The 26,326-nt window shown below is 38.3% G+C and overlaps 1 protein-coding gene and 1 pseudogene across 1 annotated transcript in view; both read left to right on the top strand.

Moving 5' to 3' along the window:
* Tram1 (translocation associated membrane protein 1) overlaps positions 1–21,669 on the top strand; it is a 36,920-nt gene extending 15,251 nt beyond the window's left edge. Inside the window, exons 6-11 of the mRNA XM_069990909.1 lie at positions 89–173; positions 8,245–8,315; positions 8,419–8,523; positions 9,397–9,540; positions 9,888–10,048; positions 20,117–21,669. Coding sequence (XP_069847010.1) covers positions 89–173; positions 8,245–8,315; positions 8,419–8,523; positions 9,397–9,540; positions 9,888–10,048; positions 20,117–20,190 — 640 coding nt within the window. The 3' untranslated portion in view covers positions 20,191–21,669. The remainder of the gene's footprint in view (positions 1–88; positions 174–8,244; positions 8,316–8,418; positions 8,524–9,396; positions 9,541–9,887; positions 10,049–20,116) is intronic.
* Positions 21,670–24,879: 3,210 nt separating this feature from the next.
* On the top strand, positions 24,880–25,833 carry LOC138806138 (aspartate--tRNA ligase, mitochondrial pseudogene; annotated as a pseudogene).
* Positions 25,834–26,326: the final 493 nt, after the last annotated feature.

Here is a 26,326-nt window from a genome sequence, read left to right as displayed (position 1 = left end):
ATTGCTTGTGTCCTGATTTCCAGTGTATTTACTTTATTCTTTAAAAAAATATGTTTTAAGATACTTTTTGCTTTCTTGTGTTGTATAGATTTCAAATGAAGTTTTTCTACATCTCCCAGTTGGCTTACTGGCTACATGCGTTCCCTGAACTCTACTTCCAGAAAACCAAAAAAGTAAGTTGGGATTTTATATTTGTAAAAAATTTTTTTCTTAATTTTGTGAAGTCTTCTTAAAAGTTTCTTACCTTGGAAGTGGAGCTGTGACATAAGTGGTAGAGAGCTAGCCTTGAGCTGAAGAGCAAAGGGGCAGTGCCCAGGCCCAGAGTTCAAGCCTAAAAAGAAAAAAGTTTCTTACCTTTTTACTGTCAACTATTTTCTGTCATTCTCTCGCCTTCCCTATTTCTGAAAAGGGACTAAAATCCTTCAGTGGTGTGTGTGTGTGTGTGTGTGTGTGTGTGTGTGTGTGTGTGTGTGTGTGTGTGTGTGTGTGTGTGTGTGTGTGTGTGTGTGTGTGTGTGTGTGTGTGTGTGTGTGTGTGTGTGTGTGTGTGTTCCTTCAGTGGTGTGTGTGTGTTCCTTCAGTGGTGTGTGTGTGTTGTCAATTGTGGGGCTTGAACTTGGGGCCTAAGCACTGTCCGTGTGTGTGTGTGTGTGTGTGTGTGTGTGTGTGTGTGTGTGTGTGTGTGTGTGTGTGTGTTCCTTCAGTGGTGTGTGTGTGTTCCTTCAGTGGTGTGTGTGTGTGTGTGTGTGTGTGTGTGTGTGTGTGTGTTGTCAATTGTGGGGCTTGAACTTGGGGCCTAAGCACTGTCCGTGTGTGTGTGTGTGTGTGTGTGTGTGTGTGTGTGTGTGTGTGTATGTGTATGTTGTCAATTGTGGGGCTTGAACTTGGGGCCTAAGCACTGTCCCTGAGCTCTTTTGCTCAAGGCTAGCACTCTACTACTTTGAGCCATTTACCCTTACTTAGATCCATTTACCCTTCAGTATTTCTTGAGAAAAAAACCTTACCCATTATTAAACTAAGGGGAGGAACTTCCCATTGGACCTACTAATTGCTCATTTTTAATTTTTATTAGTGGTAATTTAAAGGAACTTATAATTTAATCAAAAATATTAAGTGTGAGTCATCATATTGATATTTCTAGCTATTTATTTCGCAAATGAGACCAAAAAATGATTTGTCAGATCACAGGTAGCAGTTGTGTAAGTCCCAAGGAAAAATTCAATGTTGACAACAAAAAGTAAACCATGGTTAAATATTCACCAGGGAAGCTTTTCCTGAAGTGGGTGGAGCATTCCCTTTTTAGCACTTGGGAAAGATGTTTGTTTAAACCAATATGTTAACTCCTGGAGTGCTGCAATATCCTCTTTCCTAGTTTTGCCCTCTTTCTGCAGTGGGCTTCTGTGGTATCACAAGTCAACTTCATTTTCTTTCACTTTTTTCCTCTGAAATCTGTAAGTCCTCCTTCCTACTTTTAATAATGTAAAGCTGCTTACCTTGTCTCCAAGGTTCTCTCTCTGTGTTGCCTCTTCTGTGGCCTCTGTTCCTTCCAGCTTTCCTCCTGCTTCTCCCACACTGGCATTCTCTAATGATAGAATCCAAACACATCAGTACTTTTTCCTTTAATAAGTTAGCCAAGAGCTTACATTCCTTCGATGGTGATGTCCAAATGTGATGGGCTGTGTGGGATTTACTTCGAAGTATATCAGTTGAAAGGAAGTGGGTAAGGCTACAGAAGAAAGTTTTGTTACTTATTAATAACTGTTATGGTTGAGTTATATATAGAGATAGGGATTCATTTGATTCCATATCAGATATATGTATATTTACATTTGCTTACTTTCAAAATGTTACCTTTCTTTAACCACCTTTCTTACTTTGAGAAGGCTTCTTAAGTAGAAGTGTGACAGCTGTTTAGTGACCAGATTGCTCTGCATTTCCAAGAGCCAAAGACACTTGTTTTTTACTGTTATGTTTTTATTCATATTACAAATAGGTAATTCATCTTATAGGCCCTTGATGTCTATTTTTGTGTTCTGAGTTTTTTTAAGCAATTTTTTCTGCTAGATTAGAAAAGAGGACAAAATTAGAAGCTAGTAGTTCTGTGTGTGTGTGTGTGTGTGTGCGTGCGCACACGCGTTGGTCTTGGGGCTTGAACTCTGGGCCTGGATGCTACCTCTCAACTTTTATGCTCAAGGCTGTTACTCTGCCCCTTGAGCCACAGCTCTACTTCCAGACTTTTGGTGGTTAACTAGAGATTTTAACTGTGGAGTCTCTTGGACTTTCCTATCCAGGTTGTCTTTAAATTGTGTTCAGATCTCAGCCTTTTTCCTGAGTAGCTAGGATTACAGGTGTGTAACACCACTACCTGACACACATTAGTTTATTGAATGTTGATATCTTTTAACTATATATTTTTTTGTCTTTTCTTTTTTGGTACTGAGGATTGAACCCAGGACATTGCACTTGCTAGGCAAGCGCTTTGCCACTGAGCTACATCCCAGCCTGATAACTTTTATTCAGTGTTTTTTCAGTGAAGTTGCTTGTAAGTACTAGAATGAATATTCTCATGCATGACTTGAACTATATTAAGATAAAATTACTAGGCTTACAGTTTCCAGTAGCCCTTCCATGTTTAGTGAGCTACCCATGTAGCTCATAGAAACTGTACTGTCCAAAATGGTAGCCACTAGCCACATGTAAACTAATTTTTATTAGATTAAGAGGGGGGGACACTTTCTTGGCCACATAAGCCATTTTAAATGCCCATTATCTACCAATTTGGATAAAAGTTTTTATTTGTTGACACGGTCTTCCTGTATAGCTCAGTCTGTCTTAGAACTTGCTATATAGCATAAGCTATCCTTGAACTCATGGTACTCCTGTCTCACCTCTAAATGTTGGGATTAGAGACATATGCCTAGACAGATTCATAGACTATATCTGTGGCTGTGCAAAGTTCAGTTACACAGTGTTACTGACAGTGTCAAAGTTTCTTGGTGTCTTAATACTATGGCTCAAATATTTTGAGTTTTCTTTAGTTATTTGTGTACCCATGGGCATTATACTTGTGGATTTCATTATTAATCCCCTTCTCTTGTCTTTTTTATTGATCCTAGTAAATAAAAAAGGAACATTTCAAAGTAATTGTTCATTTTAGTTCTTGAAGCTTTTTCTCTTATCAATTCCTGCCAGATGGCATTTCTCCAGAAATGCAATCTAATTTTTATAGAATAATTTGCATAACTTAGAACTTAACTGAAACTATTTTTAACATTTACATGTGACAGTTGAAAGTAACTGTTTCAAGTAATTAACATAATTTGCAAGTAACAGCTGCACATGTGTTAAGCTGTTTCTTAAAATTTACTCTATGAAAATTATTTTTGGAAGAACTCTTTGCTGGAAGAAACTAGTACAGTGATTGTTTTGAACCAGTCTACAGAAAAGAAAGGAAGGGAGGAAAGGAATGGAACACGCTTAGAAACAGTTCAAGAACTCTTACTCACAAATAACTTAGTTTCTTTTAAAGAGAAAATGTAAGCCACATATATTATAAACACTTCAGTCTAAAATAGTTTCCCATTTGCCCATGAGAAGATTCAAAATATCATTATGTTTAGCCAGGCACATAGCACACATCTTATGGTCCCAGTTACTCAGGAAGCTGAGCCCAGAGGATTGCTTGAGCCCAGAGTTTTGACACTCCCCTAAGCAGTTAGAGGAGGAGATACTGTCTTAAATAGTTATAATAATAGTAATAATAATTTCATAGCCAACCTAACTTATGTTTTATTTCTAATTCAAAATTTAAGTAGACGATTGCTCAGGTTAGGACTTGAAGGAAAATCTTAGTCTTCTATGTGAGCATATATGTGATAGTTTGGGCAAAGTTTGTTAGTGTAGGGCAGTCAGGAAATAGCTTTTCTTATAAAAATAGGTATTTACTAAAATTGCCCTTTTTAATGAAAAGGTGTTGAGATGGGTGAAAATGTCACTTAAAGTTATTTATAGTTTTAAATTTTACAATTTAAGTGTACTGTACTTACTCGATATCCCATGAAAAACAAAATTTTCTGAATTTTGAGTTATTTCATGATTTTATCCATGTATAAACTGTTAAACATTAAGAGTATGTAAGAACTTTAGGCAGGCACTAGTGGCTCTCCCTTTTAATCCTAGCTGCTCAGGAGGCTAAGACCCGAAGGATTGTCGTTTGAAGCCAGCTTGAGCACTAAAGTTCAGGAGACTGTATCTCCTATTAACCAGCAAAAATCCAGACTAAAGGCATGGCTGAAATGGTAGAGTCCCGGTCATGAACAAGAAAATGGAGAACTTTACACTCTGAATTTCAGACCCAGTGCCAGCACCAAAAAAAAAGAAGGGAGGAGAGAGGGAAGGAAGAAGGAAAGAAAGAAAGGAAGCAAGGAAGGGAAGGAAGGAAGGAAGGAAAGTAGGCAGGTAGGCAGGCAAGCAGGCAGGCTTTGGAAATGCTTTTCTAGTAACTTATATAAGTGTATATATGCACACACATATATATGTATATACATGTATCTCCCTTCAAGTATTTTTGAAATTACTAATCTTACATAATACATTTTGACTTCTGGGAGAACATGTTAATTCATACAACAAAATCATAGAATGCCATAGGAAATGTATTGAGAAGCCAAAGTGGCCTCTTTGTAGAGTACTGATGAGCTATCCTTGGACAGCTTCCTGACTCCTTGATTTCAATCTGTGGTGTGACTAATTAACTAATTTCATGAGCGCCCTCTTAGTTCACCCAGCCTCCTCAGTTCTCTCCTGGTTCTCACACCCTGCATGAAACTGTAAGCTCCAGAGACTGGTGCTAGACAAGGTTTTTGTTGTCGTCTCAATCATGTGACTACCAAGCCTGAATGGGTTTTAATGCAATGCTAAAAGCTGCTTTTTTAAAAAATAAAATTTCTTATTAAAAAAAAAAAACACCTCCACCACTGTTATATTTTCTTAATCAAATGAGAATGCCTTTATCTAGAGTATGTGTTCTCCTATTAACCACAATCCCACACTCCTGTGGTATTACTCATATCTGTCCCTCATTTTATTTGTTTTGGTATTATTGTTATTGTTACAGCTTTTTATCCCCATTGTGCAGAGAGATGAACTAATTGACCAGAAATGTAAGTTTCTTTAAAATAATTGGTTCAATCTTCCTAATAAGTTACATTTTTATAAAAGTTTTTCCAGTGGGTTAGTGTTTTGCTTTGACTTCTACAAGATTTTATGTAGTGAAAAAATGAGTTCAGTCAGCAGTTCAAAGACTAAAAAGCTATTGGGTGTTCGCAGCTCACACCTGTAATCCTAGCTATTCAAGAGGCTGAGATCTGAGGTCATGGTTTGAAGCCAGTCCTGATAGGAGAGTCTGTGAGACTCATGTCCAGTTAACCACCAGAAAACCATAAGTGGAGCCGAAGCTCTAATGGCAGAGTGCTAATCTGTAGCAAAAAAGCTCAGAGATAGCACCCAGGTCCCAAGTTCAAGCCCCTTGAACCCCCCCCACACACACACACATAACAATAATAACCTACTAAGCTGCTCTAATAAGAATCAAGTGTTTCCTTGGTCTTTCTTCTCACCAGAGACTAGGAGTATTGACTCACAGATCTTAAGGATCTGTGCAGCCATTCCCAGCCTCAGTCATTTGTATGACACTGTTCTGTTTGACCATCTTCGCATATTTCTAATGCATACTGTTCACTCTCTCCTTGTTCTATGTAATCATACTCAAGACATTTTAATTATTAAGATATATGAATATCTTACTAGTTTATATAAAATTATAAAGTTAAATACATGTTTTATTGTATATTATCTAAATGATTTTATGTAGTATCAAGGATGAACTATGCTTTGGAAAACCAGGCATATCATGCCCTTAGTGGCAGCTTTATATTCCTAGAATATCTGTTGCACAATATCACTACAAGGAGCTATTTTGAAATTATCATAAAAGAAGGAAAAACAGATTCCTCTGTTGATTGAACCTTAGCATAATGTCTCCACACGTTTGTCTCTCTTTCCTTTTATCAGGAGAATTGTTTCACTTATGTATGTAAATGGAAAGAGGATTTAGGTACTGTACAACTTATTTTCAGAAACAGAAGAACCTTTGTAAACTTGGTATTATGTCTTAGGGAATTCTCAGAGTCCCAAAATAAAATACTATATGTGAATCCACTCAGATCCTCTTATAGCTACTGTTATAACACTTGAACTTTACCCAAGAGTTCTCAGCTCAAAACTGTACTTATAAACCCACTGCTCTATCAGCAGATTTGATGAAGCAGCCTTCACTGAAATGCAAGGGGGGCCATGGTGGACCAGTATGGCCTGTGCCCAGCTACACTAGAGACTAGCGATGTCTTTATGAAGTAACATAGCCTACCATGCTGGTCATTTTAATCATTATCTATAGTACCTGAGTAGTGTTAACCAGGCCATTAATGTAAGGAAACCCTAAGAAGATTATCTATAATATATAATATGTATATTACATATTATATGATACATTAATCTATATTATATATCTAAACATAGAAGGTATGTGTATATATGGATATATCCAGAGAGAGAGAGAGAGAAAGAGAGAGAGGGAGGGAGAGCGCATTCTAATCCAAGGGGAACAGGAGCAAGTAGAGGCTTGTCATCAGTCAGTGGATGCTTATTTAATCACTACCTGTGTTGTGCAAGCCAAGGATGAAAACAAGAGTCTTCCTCATAATTCTACCCAATGTATACAATGTATACAATCTAGAATAAAATACTGTCATACAATGCATCACATTGACTTTTTTTTTGGGGGGGGGGGTCCGGTCGTGGGGCCTGAACTCTGGGCCTGGGCGCTGTCCCTCAGTTCTTCAGCTCAAGGCTAGCGCTCTACCACTTGAGCCACAACGCCACTTCCAGCTTTTTTCTTTTTGCTTATGTGGTGCTGAGGAATTGAACCCAGGGCCTCAGGCATGCAAGGCAAGCGCTCTACCACTGAGCCACCTTCCCAGCCCATCACATTGACTTTTGTGTTGTGTTTTATTGCATATTTTAAGAAATGCTGTGTGATTCCTAAATTGATGAGCTACTAGCGGGTTTTATTTACGTTACAAAAATACTTTTGTGATAGCTAGAAATAGTCGACTTGAGGGCTGTGGGAGAGAAAAAAAGGTATAGTTATTGAAGAATGGATGATCTATAATTAGGTGGTCTCATAATGAGAAGGTGAATTTTAGCTTTTTTAGTTACAACAGCTGACAGGGAACTAAAACTCAAATTTTAACAATGTGGCTATACTAGGTGAACAAAAGCACCTCACTGCTGCTAACCCAGCAGTTTTAATATTGGCCATCAAATCACTAGCATGTTGTGGCTCTTATTATTGTGTTTATATAGTAAATGTTTATTATTTAAAAAATTGAAACCAGCCGGGCACTGGTGGCTTACATCTATAATCCTATCGACTCAGGAGGTTTAGATCTGAGGATCCCAGTTCAAAGCCAGCTTGGGCAGGAAAGTCAGTGAGACTCTTACCTCCAATTAAAAGCTACTCAGAAAAAAAGCTAGAAGTGGCTTCGTGGCTCAAATGGTAAAGTACTAGCCTTGAGCCAGAGAGGGGCAGGGAGCATAGGGACAGAGGGCACAAGGACAGCCTGTGTTCAAGCCCCAGGACTGGCAAAAATAAAAATAACACTTTATAGCCCAGCACTGGTGGCTAATACCTGTAATCCTAGCTACTCAGGAGGCTGAGATCTAAGGATCACAGTTCAAACCCAGCCCAGGACTCTTATCCCCAACCAACAGAAAACTGGAAGCAGAGCTGTGGCTTAAAGTGGTAGAACACTAGTCTTGAGCAAAAAAGGTCAAGGACAGTCCCCAGGCCCTAAGTGCAAGCCTCACGACAGACATTAAAAAACAAAAACCTGGAATGGATTCTCAATTCATCTCAATGAAGCAAACTGAAGTTTTCACATTTTATAGGTGAGATAGCTGATAACACCCCAAAAAGACTTGATAAAGCCATGTAGCTAAGTGGAAATGAGAAGTAAGAATATACTCAGAGGTGAGCCTCCTGAGTTGCTAGTATTACAGGTGTGAGCCAACCACACCTGGCAGGTCTCTTTCTTCTTTACCATACATTCTACCTTATTGTACTGCTTTTGAACAGAAGTATGTAAGCACATTTTAACCTATAGCATATTTTCCTTTTCTGCAGGAAGATATTCCACGTCAGCTTGTCTACATTGGCCTTTACCTCTTTCACATTGCTGGAGCTTATCTTTTGAAGTGAGTTGGGATTGTGACTGGGTATGTAAGGAGATGGGGGCAGATAGTGTGTTAATATATCTTAATTGATTTTCTTTATATTTTAAATTTGCTCTTTCAACAGCTTGAATCATCTAGGACTTGTTCTTCTGGTGCTGCATTATTTTGTTGAATTTCTTTTCCACATTTCCCGCCTATTTTATTTCAGTGATGAAAAGTATCAGAAAGGGTAAGTTATTAACCATTCTTGTTACTGTGTAGCTGGTATTGGGAGTCATTTCCTAGACTGCCAAAGCCCATACCCTTGGCAACTATATTACTTTTTAAGATGTTAGTATAGCAGCTTTAAATAAAATGAAACTAGCAATGCTCAGATCTGCTATTTTAATTTCTTAAGTATAGTCTTTCTCAGCTAGAGAGACTGGCAGTTTTCAAGGCTTTGGGACTTACTTTTCTATCCACAACTTTTCCTGCTTTAACTTTTGCATGTTTTTCTTTTTTTTTATTGTGAAAATACTTTACAGAGGGGTTACAATTACATGGGCAAGATAATGAGTACATTTCTTATCAAGCATTGTCGCCTCCTCCTTTGTTTCCCCTTCCCATCCCATCCTTCCCCTGCCCCCTCACCCAGTCCTCCCACCCAACCCTCCCCGCCCAAAGTTGTAAAGTTCATTTTCGACATAGGACTTGTACATCTCATTGTTGCAATGGGTCTACCTGTATCCCTATTTAAACGGTTTGTTTTTTTCCCTTCCCCTCCATAATTTTTACATGTTTTTCTTTTTGAAAAAGAGGTGAAAGAGAAATCAACTTTCAGAAGCAAGGTGAAAGAATACATAATACAGCATTAAAGATCCTTAAAAAATTGATAGAAAAGTCTAGCTGAAAATAAACATGACAAAGCTCTAATTTGTATAGAATGTAGTCTTAACAACAACAACAAAAAGCTAGGACTGTCATGAGAATTAGACTTACAAAAAATATTATACAGCCTGACTTTTATTTTGTCCACATTTTTCAAAATTGTCCCAAGAAGCATTAGTAGAATCTTTCTTGTTTTGTGATTATATGAATTTGATTTACCACATTTTTCTTACAGATTTTCCCTCTGGGCAGTTCTTTTTGTTTTGGGAAGACTTCTGACCTTAATTCTTTCAGTACTCACCGTTGGGTTTGGCCTTGCAAGAGCAGAGAATCAGAAACTGGATTTCAGTACGGGAAACTTCAATGTGCTGGCTGTTAGGTATAGTCAGTTAACATATGGGCTTTGTGCTACTTGATATGTGACAGTAAATTACAGGCAACGTATAACATCAGTTACCTAAAAAGTAAGGAGATACATACAGGGTTTGGGAGTAAACACTCATTTGATATCCTTGCATGTATGCTGCATAGTTTCTGAATGGAAATACCAAGATATCTGTTTAACTTCTAGATTAAATTATTAGTGGAATTGTTGTTAACACCATCGTCACAAAGTAAAATTTGGGGTACTGGATTACTGCTATCAAAGCCGGATGTATTTGATGGCATTTTCTTGATTTTTTTTTTTTTTTTTTTTTTTTTTGCTTTATCTCTTGTGTTTCTCAGAATTGCTGTGTTGGCATCCATTTGTATTACTCAAGCATTCATGATGTGGAAGTTCATTAACTTTCAGCTTCGGAGGTGGAGAGAGCACTCGACTTTCCAGGCACCGCCTGTGAAGAAGAAACCAGCAGTAACCAAAGGCAGGTCTTCTAGAAAAGGAGCAGGTTGGTATCTGGTAGCCCACCACCTGTAGACGTGAAACAAAAGATTTAAATTGGTTATGGGGTCTTAATTATTTTCAAATCTTCCTCCTTCCCTCCCTCTCCCTCTATTTCCCCCCTTCTCTTCCTCCTTCCCTCCCTTTCTCCCCCCCCCCTTCTCTTCCTCCTTCCCTCCCTTTCTTCCTTGGCAATACTGGGAATGAACTCAGGACCTCCAGCTTGCTAGGCAAGCACTCTAGCACTTGAACCATATCTCCAGTCTTTCTGCTTTAGTTATTTTTCAACTAAAGTCTTGTGGTTTTGCCCAGGGCTAGCCTCTATCTAGCCTATCCTACAACAGGATCTTCTAGCCTATCCTGTCTGTCTACCTTCTAAGAAGCATGTACCACCAACCCAGCTTTATTTGGAGGGATAAGGTCTTGCTAAAGTTTTTTGCCTAGGATCCTCTTGTCTCAGTCTCCCAATTAGCAGGGATTACAGGTGTGCACCACCACATCCAGCCTTTATTTTCAGATCTTAGAAAGAAAACTTTATTTTACTCTTTATTAGAATTAAAGACAAAATTATCTTCTTCTGTTCCAAAGGGGATTCCTTGAGTGAGGGGAATCCATCTCTCAGAACCTGTCCACTGTGTTATGTACTCCACAAGTCTTCCATGATTAGTTACTTTGAGCCATTGTAGACCAGCGTATATGTACATTTTATTGAATAGCTAAGCTAGAATATGGTCTTAGATGTTGTTCACGCTCATATTTTTAGGATTTATTAGTAGTGCAAGAGTGCTTGTGTGAAATTTTCATTGATGTGTACAATTAGTTTTAAGCAAATTCACTTCTATTCTCTTATCCACCCAAATTTTTTAATGTTTTTTATTGTGAAAATACTGTACAGAGGGGTTACAGTTACATGAGCAAGGTAATGAGTACATTTTTTTATCTAGCATTGTTGCTGCCTCCTTTGTTTTTCCCCTACCATCCCTTCCCTCCCACCTCCTCAGTACCCCCCTTACCCCCTACCCCCACCTAAATTGTAAAGTTTGTTTTTCAACATAGTGTCTTGTATATCTCATTGTTACAATGGGTCAACCTGTATCCTTATTTAAACTTTTTTTTCCCTTCCCCTCCCCAAATTATACTAACATCAAATACAATGAAAACAGGGGTTATACTATGGGGGAGGAACATACAAAGCAACAAAAAAACCACATTAGAAACAATAGCAAGAAAGAATAAAATACTTGTGTTCCTATCTTGGGGTTCTTTTTGCTTCATCTTATCTGGTCGTATGTACAAAGCTTTTGACCTTTTCTACTTGTCCCAGACATATGACAGTTATTGCAAATAAGGGAAACCATGGGACCTATGTTTCTTTGGGCCTGGCTTACTTCCTTTAATATAAGTCTTTCCATTTCCTAACAAATGGGGTAGTGTCATTCTTTTTGGTTTTTGGTGGAGGCATAGAATTCCACTGTGTACACACACACACACACACACACACACACACACACACACACACACACACACACACACACACACACACACACACACACACACACACACACACACACACACACACACACACACACACACACACACACACACACACACACACACACACACACACACACACACACACACACTTTCTTGATCCATTCATCTACTGAGGGGCATCTGGGTTGGTTCCATATCTTAGCTATGGTAAATAATGCTGCAATAAACATAGTTGTGCTGGAAGCTTTAGTATAGTCTTGTTTGTGATCATTTGGGTAAATACCCCAAAGTGGATTGCTGGGTCATAGGGGAGCTCTATGTGGAGTCTGCTTTCCAAAGTGATTGAACAAGTTTACACTCCCACCAACAATGCAGTAGGATTCCTTTTGGCCACATCCCCTCCAGCATCTGTTACTGTTAGAGTTCTTGATTATAGCCATTCTAACTGGGGTAAGGAGGAATCTCAATACTGTTTTGATTTGCATTTCGTTTGTGGCTAGAAATATTGAGCATTTCTTCATGTGTCTATTGGCCGTTTTTATTTCCTCTTCAGAGAAGTTTCTAAGTCTTTAGCCCACTTATTTATCGGGCAGTTGTTTCTTTGAGGATTTGTTGTTGGGGGATTTAATATTTTGAGTTCCAAGTATATTTTAGAAATGAGACCCTTATCCATTGTATAGCTAGTGAAGATATTCTCCAAATCCATGGGCTTTCTATTGATCTTGCTAGCTATGTCCTTTGCCATGCAGAAGCTCTGCAGCTTCTTGCAATCCCATTTGTCCAACCTTTCTTTGATTTGTTATGTTTCTGCCCACCCAAAGTTTTAAAAACTCTTCAATTCCTTCTTTTCATCTTTTATTCCCAAACTTATGATCATTTAAGCTTTTGTCTTTCAGCCTCTTCTCTTTCTTGTGATTGAAAATGCATTCTGATGAATACTTTCAGTGTTGTACTTGGGATCCTAACACAGGCAGTTCCTGTTTTAAGAATGCATTATCTCTGATTTGCTGGCGTTCGTTCTCCAGTTTCATCCCCTTGATTCTTGGTCCTTTGCACCTGAGTCTGTCTCCACACACAAACTTAACAAAATTCTTCAAATCTCGAGATTATTATAGACATATAGTTGAGTACTTCAGTGTGGGAATAGGCTATATGACTCCATTCACTTTTTATTTTAGTTGTATTTTTAATAACTATATTGGAGTGTGATTCTCACATTCAAGTTACCATGATGCACCTGAAAAGTATGCATCTCAGTGGTTTTTTAATACATACTCACAAAATTGTGTGAGCCACTAATTCCAGAAAACTTTGTATCGCTTCCCAGAAAAATGCCACAACTCAGCAGTCCCTCTCCTTCTCTCCCCTTGCCCTCAGGCACCAATCTATTTTCTGTCTCTGGATTGGTTTTCCTCTGGACATTTTATATCAGTGGAACAATACAATATGCAGATTTTTGTGACTGACTTCCTTTATTTAACATAGTAGAGTTTCCCCAGTGTGACAAGATATATCACTACTTCATTCCTTTTTAGGACTAAATACTCCATTGTACACATATGTATATTTTGTTTATCAGTTGATAGAGACACTTTGTTTCCATTATTTGACAAGGAATAATACTAACTTTCATGAAGAAATTTTAGTTTGCACACCTGTTTAAATTCTTCTCCTCTTTTATTTCCAAACTTCTGATCATTTGAGCCTTTGTCTTTCAGTCTCTTCTCTGTCTTGTGATTGAAAATACAGTGACATTCTGATTAACACTTTCAATGTTGTACTTGGGTCTATACCTAGCAGTGCGATGGTTGAGTCGCTTAGGGGAACCTGCCACACTGTTTTCCAAAGAGTCTGTGCCATTTTGCATACATTGTTTTACAGGTTGACATCTGTCCCTGGACCATTTGGGCTTTTTTCTGTTGAATTATCTTGATGCCATTTTGTTTTGAAGAAGTGGAGCTGTGGTTCAAGTGGTAGAATGCCAACCTTGAGCAGAAAAAGCTAAAGGACAATGCCCCGTCCCTGAGTTCAAGCCCCAATAAAAATGTTAAAAAATAAAATAAATAAAATAAACTACATATGTATATATGTATGTATTATATAGAGAGTTTATTTCTGGACTCAAATTCTGCTGCATTGAATTTGAATATCTGTTGTTAGGAGTATCACAAAACCTTGGTTGCTGGTGGCCTAAATATTTAGCTCTTCAAAAAATTAACTTTTGAAGTCAGAAGATGTGAGCTTTCCAGTCTGTTCCTCTTTTTCATGATTTGTTTATTCTGAGTTCTCCTACAGTTCTGTATGAATTTTAGGATCAGCTTTTCATTTTCTTACCAAAAAGCCAGATGGAGTTTTGATAGGAATTACTTTTTATCTGTAGATTGTCTTGAGGAATAAAAACATGATTGTCTTTTTCTTCCTTAATCTGATGCTATTATAAAATAGAATCATCTTCTTGATTTCACTTTTAGGTTGTTCATTGCCAACGTATCAAAATACTTTAATGTTTGAGCATTGATATGTAATCTCCAACCTTGTTGGATTTATTCTAACAGTGTTTGGTGTGGATTCCTTTGTACTCCATGTCTACAAAAATCATCTGTAAATAAAAGTTGTTTTATTTCCCATGCAATCTGGATGCTTTCCAGTTTATTTTCAGATTATTCTAATTAGAGGCATCCTTGTCTTGTTCCTGATCTTGATCCTGATAAGCATCTGGTCTCACCATTAAGGATGATGTTAGGGTTTTATCAAAATGAGGACTTTTTCTTCTGTGCCCCGGTTGGGAGGGGGTGCATGCATATGCACACACATGCATATTGACAGTTTATACTTTGGTATTGTTTTTGTTTTCTGTTTTGTTTTTCTTAGACTCAGGGGGGGTCTCAGTCATGCTAAGCAAGATCTCTACCCAGCCCTGGTTGTGTTTTGGGTTATAAATCTATTCAATTTTGTCAAATGCTTTGGAGTTTTGGGTTATAAACCTATTCAGTTTTGTCAAATGCTTTGGATTTTTTTTCTTTTGTATATATTATAATAATGTGCTTTTTTATTGATATTATAGATTATATTTCTTGCTTTTCAGAGGTTAAGCCACATTACATTCCTGAGATAAATCCCACTTTGGTCATGGTTTGTAGCTCTTTCTATATGGTATCTTCATTTGGTTTGCTAAGAATTTGTAGAGGATTTTTGTGCCCTTATTTTTAAAGGATATTGGCAAATGCTTTCTTCTTGTTTAAAGAGGCTCTTTTGGTTTTTGTTTACTTGGATTTTTTTTTGGTACAGTGTCTTTGCAAGTCATTTGTCAGTGAATTGAAAAATGTTTCCTCCTTTTCTTTGAAAGTGTTCTTGAAAGCAGTATTTTGTTCTAAATAAGGATCTCATGTATTTTTCATTAGATTTATTCCCAAGTATTTTTTTTTGGGGGGGGGGTCCAGTTGTGGGGCCTGAACTCTGGGCCTGGTGCTGTCCCTCAGCTCTTCAGCTCAAGACTAGTACTCTACCACTTGAGCCACAGCGCCACTTCCGGCTTTTTTCTTTTTGCTTATGTGGTGCTGAGGGATCAAACCCAGGGCTTCATGCATGCAATGCAAGTGCTCTACCACTGAGCCACCTTCCCAGCCCCTCTCAGGTATTTTTTTAAACCACCGTGTGTGTGTGTGTGTGTGTGTGTGTGTGTGTGTGTGTGTGTGTGTGTGTGTGTGTGTGTGTGTGTGTGTGTGTGTGTGTGTGTGTGTGTGTGTGTGTGTGTGTGTGTGTGTGTGCAATAGCATGCGCGAGCACGCTATGGAAATTTGCATTTAGGGCTTCTCATTTGCTAGGCAGATAGCTTACCACTTGAGCCACATCTGCAACCTTGTTTCACTTTTGTTTTTACAATAGGTTTTACAGTAGGCTCCCACTTTTTACTCTAGCCCACTTAGATCACAGTTCCCATGATTATGCTTCTTGCATAGCTGAAGTACTGCCACTGTGCTTAGATTTTTTTTTCCCCTTTGTGGAAGTATAGGGGTTTGAACTTTGATCCTTGAGTTTGCTAAGCAAGTGCTCTACCACTTGAACCCATTCCTAATGCTCAGATTTATTTGTTTGTTTGTTTTGGTCGGTCATGGGCCTTGAACTCTCGGCCTGAGTGCTGTCCCTCAGTTCTTCAGCTCAGGGCTAGCACTCTACCAGTTGAGCTACAGCACCACTTTCCAATGCTCAGATTTTAATTGGTTGAGGTGGAGTCTCTCAAACTTTACCTGTCTGTCCTCAAAATGTAAACCTCTCTATCCCAGGATTTACAGGAGTGAGCCACCATGTCTGACTTACATATGCTATCTTTTGTAGTTTTAACTATTTGTTATATAGAAATGATGTTGTTGTTTGTTGTTGTTGTTGTTGTTGTTGTTGTTGTTGGTTGTACAGCTTGAACTCTGGGCTAGACGCAGTCCCTGAGCTCTTCAGCTCAAGGCTAGTGCTCTACCACTTGAGCCACAGCACCACTTCTGGCTTTTCTATTTATGTGGTGCTGAGGAATCAAACCCAGGGCCTCATGCATGCACTCTACTACTGAGCCACCTTTCCAGCCTGACATTACTCTTTTTTTGGGGGGGGGGGTGTTCCGGTTGTGGGGCCTGAACTCTGGGCATGGGCGCTGTCCCTCAGCTCTTCAGCTCAAGGTTAGTGCTCTACCACTTGAGCCACAGCGCCACTTCCGGCTTTTTTCTGTTTGCTTATGTGGTGCTGAGGAATGGAACCCAGGGCCTCAGGCATGTAAGGCAAGCGCTCTACCACTAAGCCACCTTCCCAGCCCCGACATTACTCTTCTTTAAGATACTATCCTTGTATTAAGGAACCTTCCTACTTTATTCTAAAATTTAAGTGAAATACATAATCATATACTTGGCAAATATTTAATCTTTCTTTTCCTTTGCTGTATTAGACTAGCTAGGACCACACTATAATATACTGGAAGAAATAGACCTTCTTGCCTCCATCATATGATGGGGTGAGCTTGTAAGGGTATTTGGGTCTGGGGATGTTGTTTATTGGTAGAATGCTAGCCTAGCATGCCCAAAATCCTAGGAGCAATTCCCAACACATTGAGAAATAAAGAATATTTTGTAGATGCTTTTTGGTTCTCTAATAAAAGTCTGTTCTGTGCTGTATTTATTACAAGTTATGACTTAATGTGGGATTTTACAAAATGTTTTTCTGTGTCTTATTTAGATGATTATATATACAGTTTCTCTTTATTCTCTTAATGTAAATCAAGTCTTACTCTGGCATACACCCAAGTTTATAATGTTAATATGTCACTTTTGCTGAGTAGGTTTTTAAGTATTTCGTAGGATTTTTCCATCTGTGCTTCTGTAAGAGAGTGGCCTATAATTAGCCTTTCTGTGTAATATCCTTGGCTGGTTTTGCTGTGAAAGTTACGCTAGTCTTATAAAAAGCATTGGGCACATTTGTCCTTGGTTCAGTATCAACAGATTCTAAGCGTTCAAAAGAATTGCCCAGTGAAGACAAGTGTATAGAGCAGTTAACTACAGATTTACATTCTTTAAAAAATGAGATTACCAGCCGGGCGCTGGTGGCTCACGCCTGTAATCCTAGCTACTCAGGAGGCTGAGATCTGAGGATCGCGGTTCAAAGCCAGCCCGGGCAGGAGAGACCGTGAGACTCCTATCTCAAATAAACCACCAGAAAACCGGAAGTGGCGCTGTAGCTCAAGTGGTAGAGCGCTCGCCTTGAGCTGAAGAGCTGAAGGACAGCGCCCAGGCCCAGAGTTCAAGCCCCACGACCGACAAAAAAAAAAAAAAAATGAGATTACCCAGGTTTTTGCCTTTCTTATTGTATCTCCTTTAATAAATTGTTTTTCAAGGAATTTTGTATAAATATACAAGTTTATTGACAAATTATTCATAACTTCTTTTGTTATCTTAATGCCAGTAGATCAGCAGTGATTTCACTTTTTGTTTCCTTGTGTTAGTAATTGACGTCTTTGGAAACCAGCATTTGAGGGCCGTGGTGTAGTTCTGCAGTGGTAGAGCACCTGCCTAGGCTATGTGAGGCCGTGGCTTCTATCCCAAGCACTACCAAAAACAACAACAAAACTTGGATTTTTTAGAAGTATCTTTCTGTATCATTGATTTCTGTTCTTATCTCCCTTTTGTTGGATTTTACTTGCTTTTTTGTTGAGATGGGTCTTCAGATCCCTGAAATCATTGATGTCCATCAACAACGACAAACTTGCTCTCTCAGCTCAGCTCTGGTTTACAGATTTTCATTGCCTCTAAGTTTATTCAGATGAAAATATTTTATAATCCCAAGTGTGATTTCTTCATTGAGCCAAAGCCTTTTTTAAAAATTAAGTTTCTGTTTAATTTACAAATATACGGTCATTTTCTGCTTCTCTTTTTGCTGTTAATTTCTAACTTAATTCCACTGTAATGGAAAAACATCTTGCAAATAATTCCCATCCCATTAGACATTGCTGAGGCTTTGATTGCTGTTCAGCCTGTGCCCAATTTGGGTGTTTTGTTTGTACATCAGGAGATGTGCATTCCCATTTTTCCTGAGTTCCAGATTACAGTTATTACTAGTATTCATTTTTTGTCTTTACTGACTTGGTCAGAACTTTGCTTGATCTGATCATGACTACAAATTTTATGTTAAAATCTCACATTGTGATTTCAAAGGGGATTATTTGTTTTTGGTTTTTTGTGAATTTTTACTTTACATTCTTTGAAGACATGTTATTAAGTACATCAAAATCTAGGAGTCTTCATATTAAAAAAGTGCTTTTGTCATGATCAGATATGGAGTTTGAATGTAGTGTAGCCACACCAGTTTTCTTTTGGTAAAATATTTTCATGGCATATCTTTTCTATAGCTTTCACTAGAAACCTTTCTTTTTATATAAAAATGATACTCTTATTAACATATAATTGGATTTCATTTTTTCATCTATTCTAATGACCATCTATACTTGTAGTGTAATGCATCATAGTATATCATTATTCTGTGACATGCCTGGCTGTGACTCTTTTGTATCTGTCCTGTTAGATGGAGTTTTCTGAGCCTCAGGTTCTTTTACTATTTTTATAAATTTTCTTGACTATCACTTCCAAACATTGCTTTAACTTACTTCTCCTGTCCTATCCTTGTATGACTCCGATTCTACATATGTGAGACCCCCTTACCCTGTTCCTTATAAGCATTTTTTTATTGTGTCAAGAATTTTAACCTCACTATTTTCTTCAGCTCATCTCTTCTGATATATAAATCTGCTTTTTTTATTAAAAATTAATCTGTTGTCCAGTTCTCATATTCAAGTGTTGTTTCTCTAGTAAAGTTCTCTCTTCTATTTGTTTCTTTGTATCTTTTATGCTTTAAATATCTCTCTTTGATAGTTTCAGTCTACAAATTCAGATTCCTTTACATCTTCAGGTGGTTCAGAATTCACATCTTTAATGTAGTCAGTCTCACTTCCTTTTTGTTCTTTCCAGAGCCTCGAAGCATCCATTCTTTAATCTTAAACTTTACAGATTTTTTTTGTTTTTGGAGGGGTTAATCAGACATCAGTTACTATTTATATATAACTTTTTATGGTCATTTGCAGGGTTTGAACTCAGGGCCTGGGCACTGTCCGTGAGCCTCTTTGTGCTCAAGGCTAGCATTTTATCACTTGAGCCACAGTGCCAATTCCAGTTTTTGAGTGGTTAATTGGAGATAAAAGTTTCACGGGGCCTTTTCTGCCCAGGCTGGCTTCAAACTGTGATCCTCAGATCTCAGCCTCCTGAGTAGCTAGGATTACAGGCATGAGCCTCCAGCACCCAGCTTACATAGAGTTTAAAGAAGGAGGTGGCAATTATACATTCTTAAACATAGCAGTTATCATCCTAAACAACTTTTTATATGTTGCAAAGAAATATATCAAAGTACCTACCTTGCTATGAGATGTGAAAAGGTTCTTTGTTTCCACCACAAGCACTACTTATGAGAATTATTTTTAAGCTGTTGTAACTGTTGTTTAGTTTCATTTGTTGTTCTGGAATTGAATTCAGGCCTCATTCTTGCTAGGAGGTGGTCTACAACTTGAGCGCCAGTTCCAGAGAGTTTTGAATCCTATCACTTTTTTCTGTTTCCAATAGTACTTACTTTTTATTTGCTGCTTTCAATTTACTGTGTTCAACATGATACCAGGTTTAGTTAAGATTTATCATTAGCTAGATATTTGGAATCCTAGCTACTCAGGAGGCTGAGACATGGAGGATCAAAGTTCAAAACTAGCCCAGGCAGAAAAAGTTCAAGAGACTAACTCTACTTAATCAGCAAAATGCCTGACTGGAGCATGTACTATGAGCACAAAAGCTGAGCGAATGCTGGGTACTCGTGTTCAAACCCTAATACCAACACATACACACATACATACACACATATAAGTACCCACAAATTAGTCACCAGTAAATAAGTTTGACCTGAGTATATATATTGTACTTTAAATTTTCTATCTAATTGTATCTTTGTATATTATTACATACATATAATATAAAGAAAGAGTTAACACTGATTTTTTTTCTCTTTTTAGAAAATGGTGTAAATGGAACAGTAACATCAAATGGAGCAGATTCTCCTCGTAATAGAAAAGAGAAGTCTTCATAATAAATTACAAGCTAACTGATTGATGTCCCCAAAGAAATCTGCTTTTTACTCTATATTTCAGCACTAGAGATTTTTTTCTGTTCTTCAAAATACAGTTTGTGCTCTTTGATTCTTGCTATTGTACTGTTTCATGCATTTGAGGGGAGGATGATTACTATGAGTGAAAAAATATTTTAGCTTAGACTAAGCTACCTGCCTTCAGAATAGTTTAGGGACCACCACATATTTTCTTTTTGTTTTTTATCTTTGAACATTTTTCTAATGTCTTGGGGAGACACCTATTTACAAAACCCCCACATACCAGTGATAAACTCTCCTCTCACCAGTTTTTAGTGTTTTTTTTTTTTTTTTTTTTTAACTAATTTTAGCAAGGTGACCTGTTCCAGCAGGGTCAGGTTTTTTAAGTTATCTTTCAGGGTAAAATGAAAATACTATAAAATCAGATGTCAAACTTTAATATGTTTTCAGTGTTCTCTAATTTTTAGGAATTTTTGTAGCCTTTGCACCTGGAAAAAAGGATTTATAAAATCACCAAAATAATTGTGTGCTTTATTTTGTATGTAGTGGTTGTGAGTGTTAGCTCCCCATCTAAAGAGAACATAGTAATGGTTACAGATGTGAAGATTTATTGCCATATGTATTGAATCAGAATATCTTATTAACATAAAAGTGCTTGTGAAGTAACTCTTTCTTGTGCATTTTCAACACTTGTAAATGGGCAATCAGAAAATGTTTACTATGAAGAGCCCTTTTTGATATGTTTATTAATAATGATTCTTAATGGGGCTTGTCATAAGTTTGATATGCATAGCATCTTAGAAAAATATTGTTTAGCCTGCAAACCCTTTTAAAAAATAATGCCTACTTGATTTATATCTATAAAAGATGTCAGGTAATTCTGTTTGGAAAACTAATGCACTAACTTTAAGGAAATTGCAAATTCAGGTGGAAAGTCTTACAAAAGACAGTGCTTTATGTCATACCTATAGCTTTGGTCCCATCTTTAATTGAGAAACATTTATCTGTATAAAACATATTTTTGGATAAATATATATATATTTGTATCTCTACAGAAAGGCTCTAAAAAGCATTTGAGTAAAATATTTGGTTCCCTTTTCTATAATTACCCTTTAAAACCCTCATAGATATATATCTGGTTTGTTTGTTGTCTTTCCATTAGTGCTCCCTTGGGTGTCCGCATCGTGTTCCCCTCTTCCCACTTTTGTCACCAGCTAATGAATGTCTGCGCCACTTTCCATGTAAGAGTTGCAGACCTGCAAGGTCTATGGTTTAAGTTGCAATGCTGCTAGAAAGTTGTGCTTTCTCTTTCCAGCTGTTTACCTACTCCCTGGGAAAAGTAGTAGCTCTCTGTAGCATTATGGACTTTCAGTGGAACCAAATTTTTGCCATTAAAAACTGGCATTATATTGAACTATACATTGAGAAATCAATCAGAAATAAAAATTTTTACTTTCACAAGCTGCTTCCTGGACAATTCCTTCATTTATTTATGTTGTAGTATTTATGTATTTATGTTGTTTTAGTATATAATCTCGTTAAAGTATACCATTAAGAAAAGATTTTTTTTTTAAAGGATTGATCATTCCATAGAATATTTATGAAGGGCAGGGGAAAAATAGCTCCTAACCAAAGAATAGAAGAGAATGTTGGTTAAGTCGGTCTTGGGCTGCCAGCAGTGTTGACAGTGGTACTGCAATAAATACATTTCATTAGACTTTTTGTTGTTATTTGCAGCACCTACCATACAAGAAAAGCCCTTCGTGTGTGATTTGAACTTTACAAAATACACCCATACACAGTGTAATTGTAAGTTCTAAGCCGTGGCTACTGCTCCCAAAGGCCTAAGGAAAGTCTGCTTACTGGCTTCCGTATCAGGCTGGGCCATCGCTGTTAGCTGAACTCAGGTTGAACTTTGATACCTGATGGGCAACAGGATGATGAACCAGGATGCTGCTGTTTCCTCTCCGACTCAGAGACTGTGAACTAGGTGTGTTGCCGTTCTGGGGTTTACTCTTTCTCTTTAAAATGCTTTTGTACCTCCGTTTTCGAATGTGACTGAGCAGTCCAAGTGACTATTCTGAAAAAAAGTAGTAAGTATCTTCTAAAAGAATCAGTCTTACAAAGTAAGTTCAGAACTAATCCTGGAGCCAAGATAAGATTGTTTATGTAAGGAATACAGGATTTTTTTTTTAATTGTTAAGATGTGATTAGTAAATAACACCTTATATCTTCATGGTGTTGCCAAATGTTTAAACAAGCTCAGCAATGAAAATGGATTTTAAAAAGAAAAATAATGCTGGGCACCAGTGCCTGAAAATCTACTCAGCAGAAAAGTTTGTGAGACTATCTCCAATGAAGCACACCAAAAAAAGGCCAGTAGTAGAGCTGTGTTTAAACTAGTAAAGTGCTAGTCATGAGCAAAATAAGGTCGAGGGATAGCACCAAGGCTCCAAGTTTAAGAGCCAGGATACGCACACACACAGAGGTAACCCTGGCTAGGCACCAGTGTGCTCACAGCAATAATCCTCACTGGTCAGGAAGCTGACATGAGGATAAAGTAGTTTTGGAGCCAAACCAGGCAGGCAAGTCCATGAGGCTTTTCAATTAACCACCAAAAAGCCAGAAGGGAAGCCATGACTCAAGTGGTTGAGTGCCAATCTTGAGTGAAAAAGCTCAGGAACAGTGGCCAGGCCCTGAGTTCAAGGTCGAGGACCCAAACTCTTCCCCCCAAAAAAGTAATCTTAGGGAATATTCTATATATGCTTATGCAGATTTCTTAAAGATAAAACTATGCTGAGATCAAAATTATTAAGAATTATGTGCTATAAGATTTCCATAGCATCAGTTTGGAAATTTCAAAGCAGTCAGCTTTTGCTGGAACAATTCAGACTAGAAATCCAGGGACCTGAGAGATTGCAGTCTCCAGGTGCGTTAGAAGAGCCCTGGGGATAAAACCAGTCCACTGCCATAAAAGGAAAGGCCAGAAGACAGAGCTTCATTGGTCGTTACTGAACACTTCTTAAGGCTATGAGCCGTTTACTGAAGACAGCAACACACCCGCTTGGCTCACTTCCATTTTGTGCAGACCATAGAGAATAGTATTTCCAAAGACAAACCAGTTCTGTGTCTTATGAGCATAAATTGCTTTCAAAGATTGTGTTATGACCGGATGTGACTCAAGTGCTCCAGCACTTAATGAGCAAGCAAGAGGTCTTGAGTTTAATCTCCAGTAACACACACACACACACACACACACACACACACACACACACAAAGTTGTAGTAGATACCAAGAGACATGCATGAACCCACTATGTTCAGTATTTGGGAAAGATAAACCAGTTTGTCTAGCTTAACCATCTTTTGTGAAAACATGTATTTCTTCAAAGCTAGAATCAAATATAGGGAGTTTCCTGAAAATAAATAAAAGATTTAAGAGGTCTACATCTGTGACATGGTCTCATAGATAATTATTAGCAACCCTGCTTTCTAGTTTTAAGTTGGCTTAAAAGCTATGGAGAAAGCAAGGAAGAAGTGACATTGTCCAAAAAGTAATGTACTCATTACCTGACTTACATAAGTGTAACCCCTCTCTATATCACTCTTACAATAATGACCCAAAAAATAAAAAATAAGGAATAAAGTTCCTTCCTGGTAAAGACAAGGCCGTAAGTTCAAACCTAAGTACATCAAAGAAAAATAATTCTCATATTTTGAAGATTAAAGTTCCACTAATTTAAGTGATAAATCACTTCCTTGGTTTTAGCTGTAATTGATAGTTACACGTGGGTCTTGGGCACTGAAGCAGCTCTGAGACGGGCAATTGGAGTCCATCCTAAGGACCACTCAGCCAATCTGAGGTTCTCCCTCCAGAAGTCTGGTGTTCAGTTCCCAGAGAATTTCAGGTGAACCAACACAGTGAAGAACCTTTACCTGGTCTCTACAATTTCCCCCAGTCTTGACTAGAAAGCCTATGTGCATAGCTCTTAATCCCTTAGACTGCAGGGCTTACACAGAGAGGGGGGTTGAGAGAAAAAGACAGAGACAGAAAGAATACAGTAGCTTTGTTTTCCAGACTGACATGGTCTAGGGGCAGTTCAGGTCTTTTTGTCTCTGCCCTTTCAAGAATAACAATGCAGGAAATGTAAGAAAGTGACTAATGTAGACAGAGAAAGTTTACTTGAAGATGAAAGCAAGCCATGAAAGGGAAAAGAATCAGCAGACTCTCCAAGTGGGAAGGGAATCGCCTAGTCACTCCATGAGAGAAATTTGAAACGTCTTAGTTCCTGCTAGATAGTTGGTCCTTTGTTCCCTCCCACTTGAGGATGTACCTTTGGCTTGATCTGTTAAAGCAGTGGTTGCTCAGCATGGCGGGCCTCTCTGATTGGATGCAAGTTTCTGTCTGATTGGACCCCTCCCATTCTGGGTGAAAGTGGGAGGGCTAGCTTCTGATCTAAGCTCTTATGCCCAACATGGAACCTATCACCTTGGACAGGAACAGAAAATGTGATTTATGTCCTTTCTTTGTTTCCTGTCATAAAGGACCCAGTCACTTTCCATTCCTAACTGCCTAACTAGGGTCAAATAACTGTCCCTCAAGACCAGCACATTTGGAAGCTGTGTTCTCACTTAAACCAAGGAGGCAGTACTGAAGGCAAAAAAAATCCAGATGCAGTACAACCTGTGACAGAAATCTCAAATGATTTTCATCTTTGTAATTTGTCTGGCTTTCTACAGAAAGGAACCCTACCATTGTTTAAGAGGACCCCAAGGAATGCCAGACTTTTAGTACCAACCTGGGAACCTGAAAAGTTGTACTTTCTCTTTCAGAGTCCTCAATAATTTAAGCAGCTTCTCATGGTTAGGTTAGACAGATATTTTCAAGTTGTCCAGTATTACCACGATGAAGGTTCAAGACCAAATGGATAAACTGACTTTACACAGATTGACATAGACATAAAATGTCTTCCGTAGACTAGACAGGGATCTGAGAGTTTGCTCCACTATTCCTGGGCCTATGATAAACATACTGTTGTGATTCCTTTTCCTTCCCTGCCATTTGCTGCGTCAGTGATAAATCACACATTCATTTTGGGATGAAGATTGTAGATGTAAAGCACATTTCTTCAAGATGCATTTACTAAGCCCTGAAACCATAGGTGACTGAAAGGAGCAAAGTACTTACGGAGGAAGGATGTTGGATCTATTAGGCAATTTGCAGCTGCCCATTTGAATCAGAAAGTCCTATTTTTAAAGCCAAGAGAAACTGGAATTCATCAGTGAAATACATAGTGGAGAAGCAAAGGTTGGAATTAGGCCAAATGGAGATCCAAGAGGGACATTTGGCCCTACTAACTGCCAGATAGCACAAGAAAGTATGCTCTTTCTTTGTGGGGAAAATTATGAGCAGACTGTGCTGAGCTTATGGAAATAAGCGGAGTGGTTTTGTTCTTCTCTTTGGGTGGTGGACTTCCCATTTTTGCTTCCTAAGGAGGAAAGTCCCATGGAAACCCAGTCAGCCCCCTCACCCCCAATGACATTCTCCTCCAGTGCACTGAACCAGAAAAGGTTTGTGCCATCACTGCAACTTGTTTTCAAAAGGCAGAGAAAGTATTCTATCTGAATTCACCACAGTGATACATCCTGAAACATTACAAAAGGCAAATGTGAAATCACTCTCCATCTCTCCAGGCTATAGATGATGGGGTACCACCTGGTGGAGGAAATGTGACTCAGTCTGTGAAGCTGCCCAAAACCCTTCCAGAGAAATTACCTCATGAGCAATGCCCCAACATTGCCCTGCAAAGAATTAAAGCCGGATCACATGGGGGTCTCTTGGCCAACAGACTCAGAAACAGAAAAGAGCTTGTTGAATCAGTCACACTTCATAGAAACATTGAACTTTTCCGTGTGTCCTCTTTGCCTTGCCATGGCTAAAATCAAATCCAGACCTGCCACATGTATAATAATCAGGTCTCTAGGCAGAGGTATTCCATACAACGTTCTTCACAATAAGAAACAGAAAACTCCTGGTGGTACATACCTGTAATCTCCATACTTGGGAGGCTGAGGCAAGAAGACTGTGAGTTCATGGCAAGCCTGGACAATGTAGCAAG

This window comes from Dipodomys merriami, unplaced genomic scaffold (assembly GCF_024711535.1).
Source record: "Dipodomys merriami isolate MVZ:Mamm:240054 unplaced genomic scaffold, mDipMer1.0.p SCAF_4, whole genome shotgun sequence".
Taxonomy (NCBI): Eukaryota; Metazoa; Chordata; class Mammalia; order Rodentia; family Heteromyidae; genus Dipodomys; species Dipodomys merriami.
Note: the sequence above shows the minus strand (reverse complement) of the source record. Positions and strands in the feature narration are given on the sequence as shown.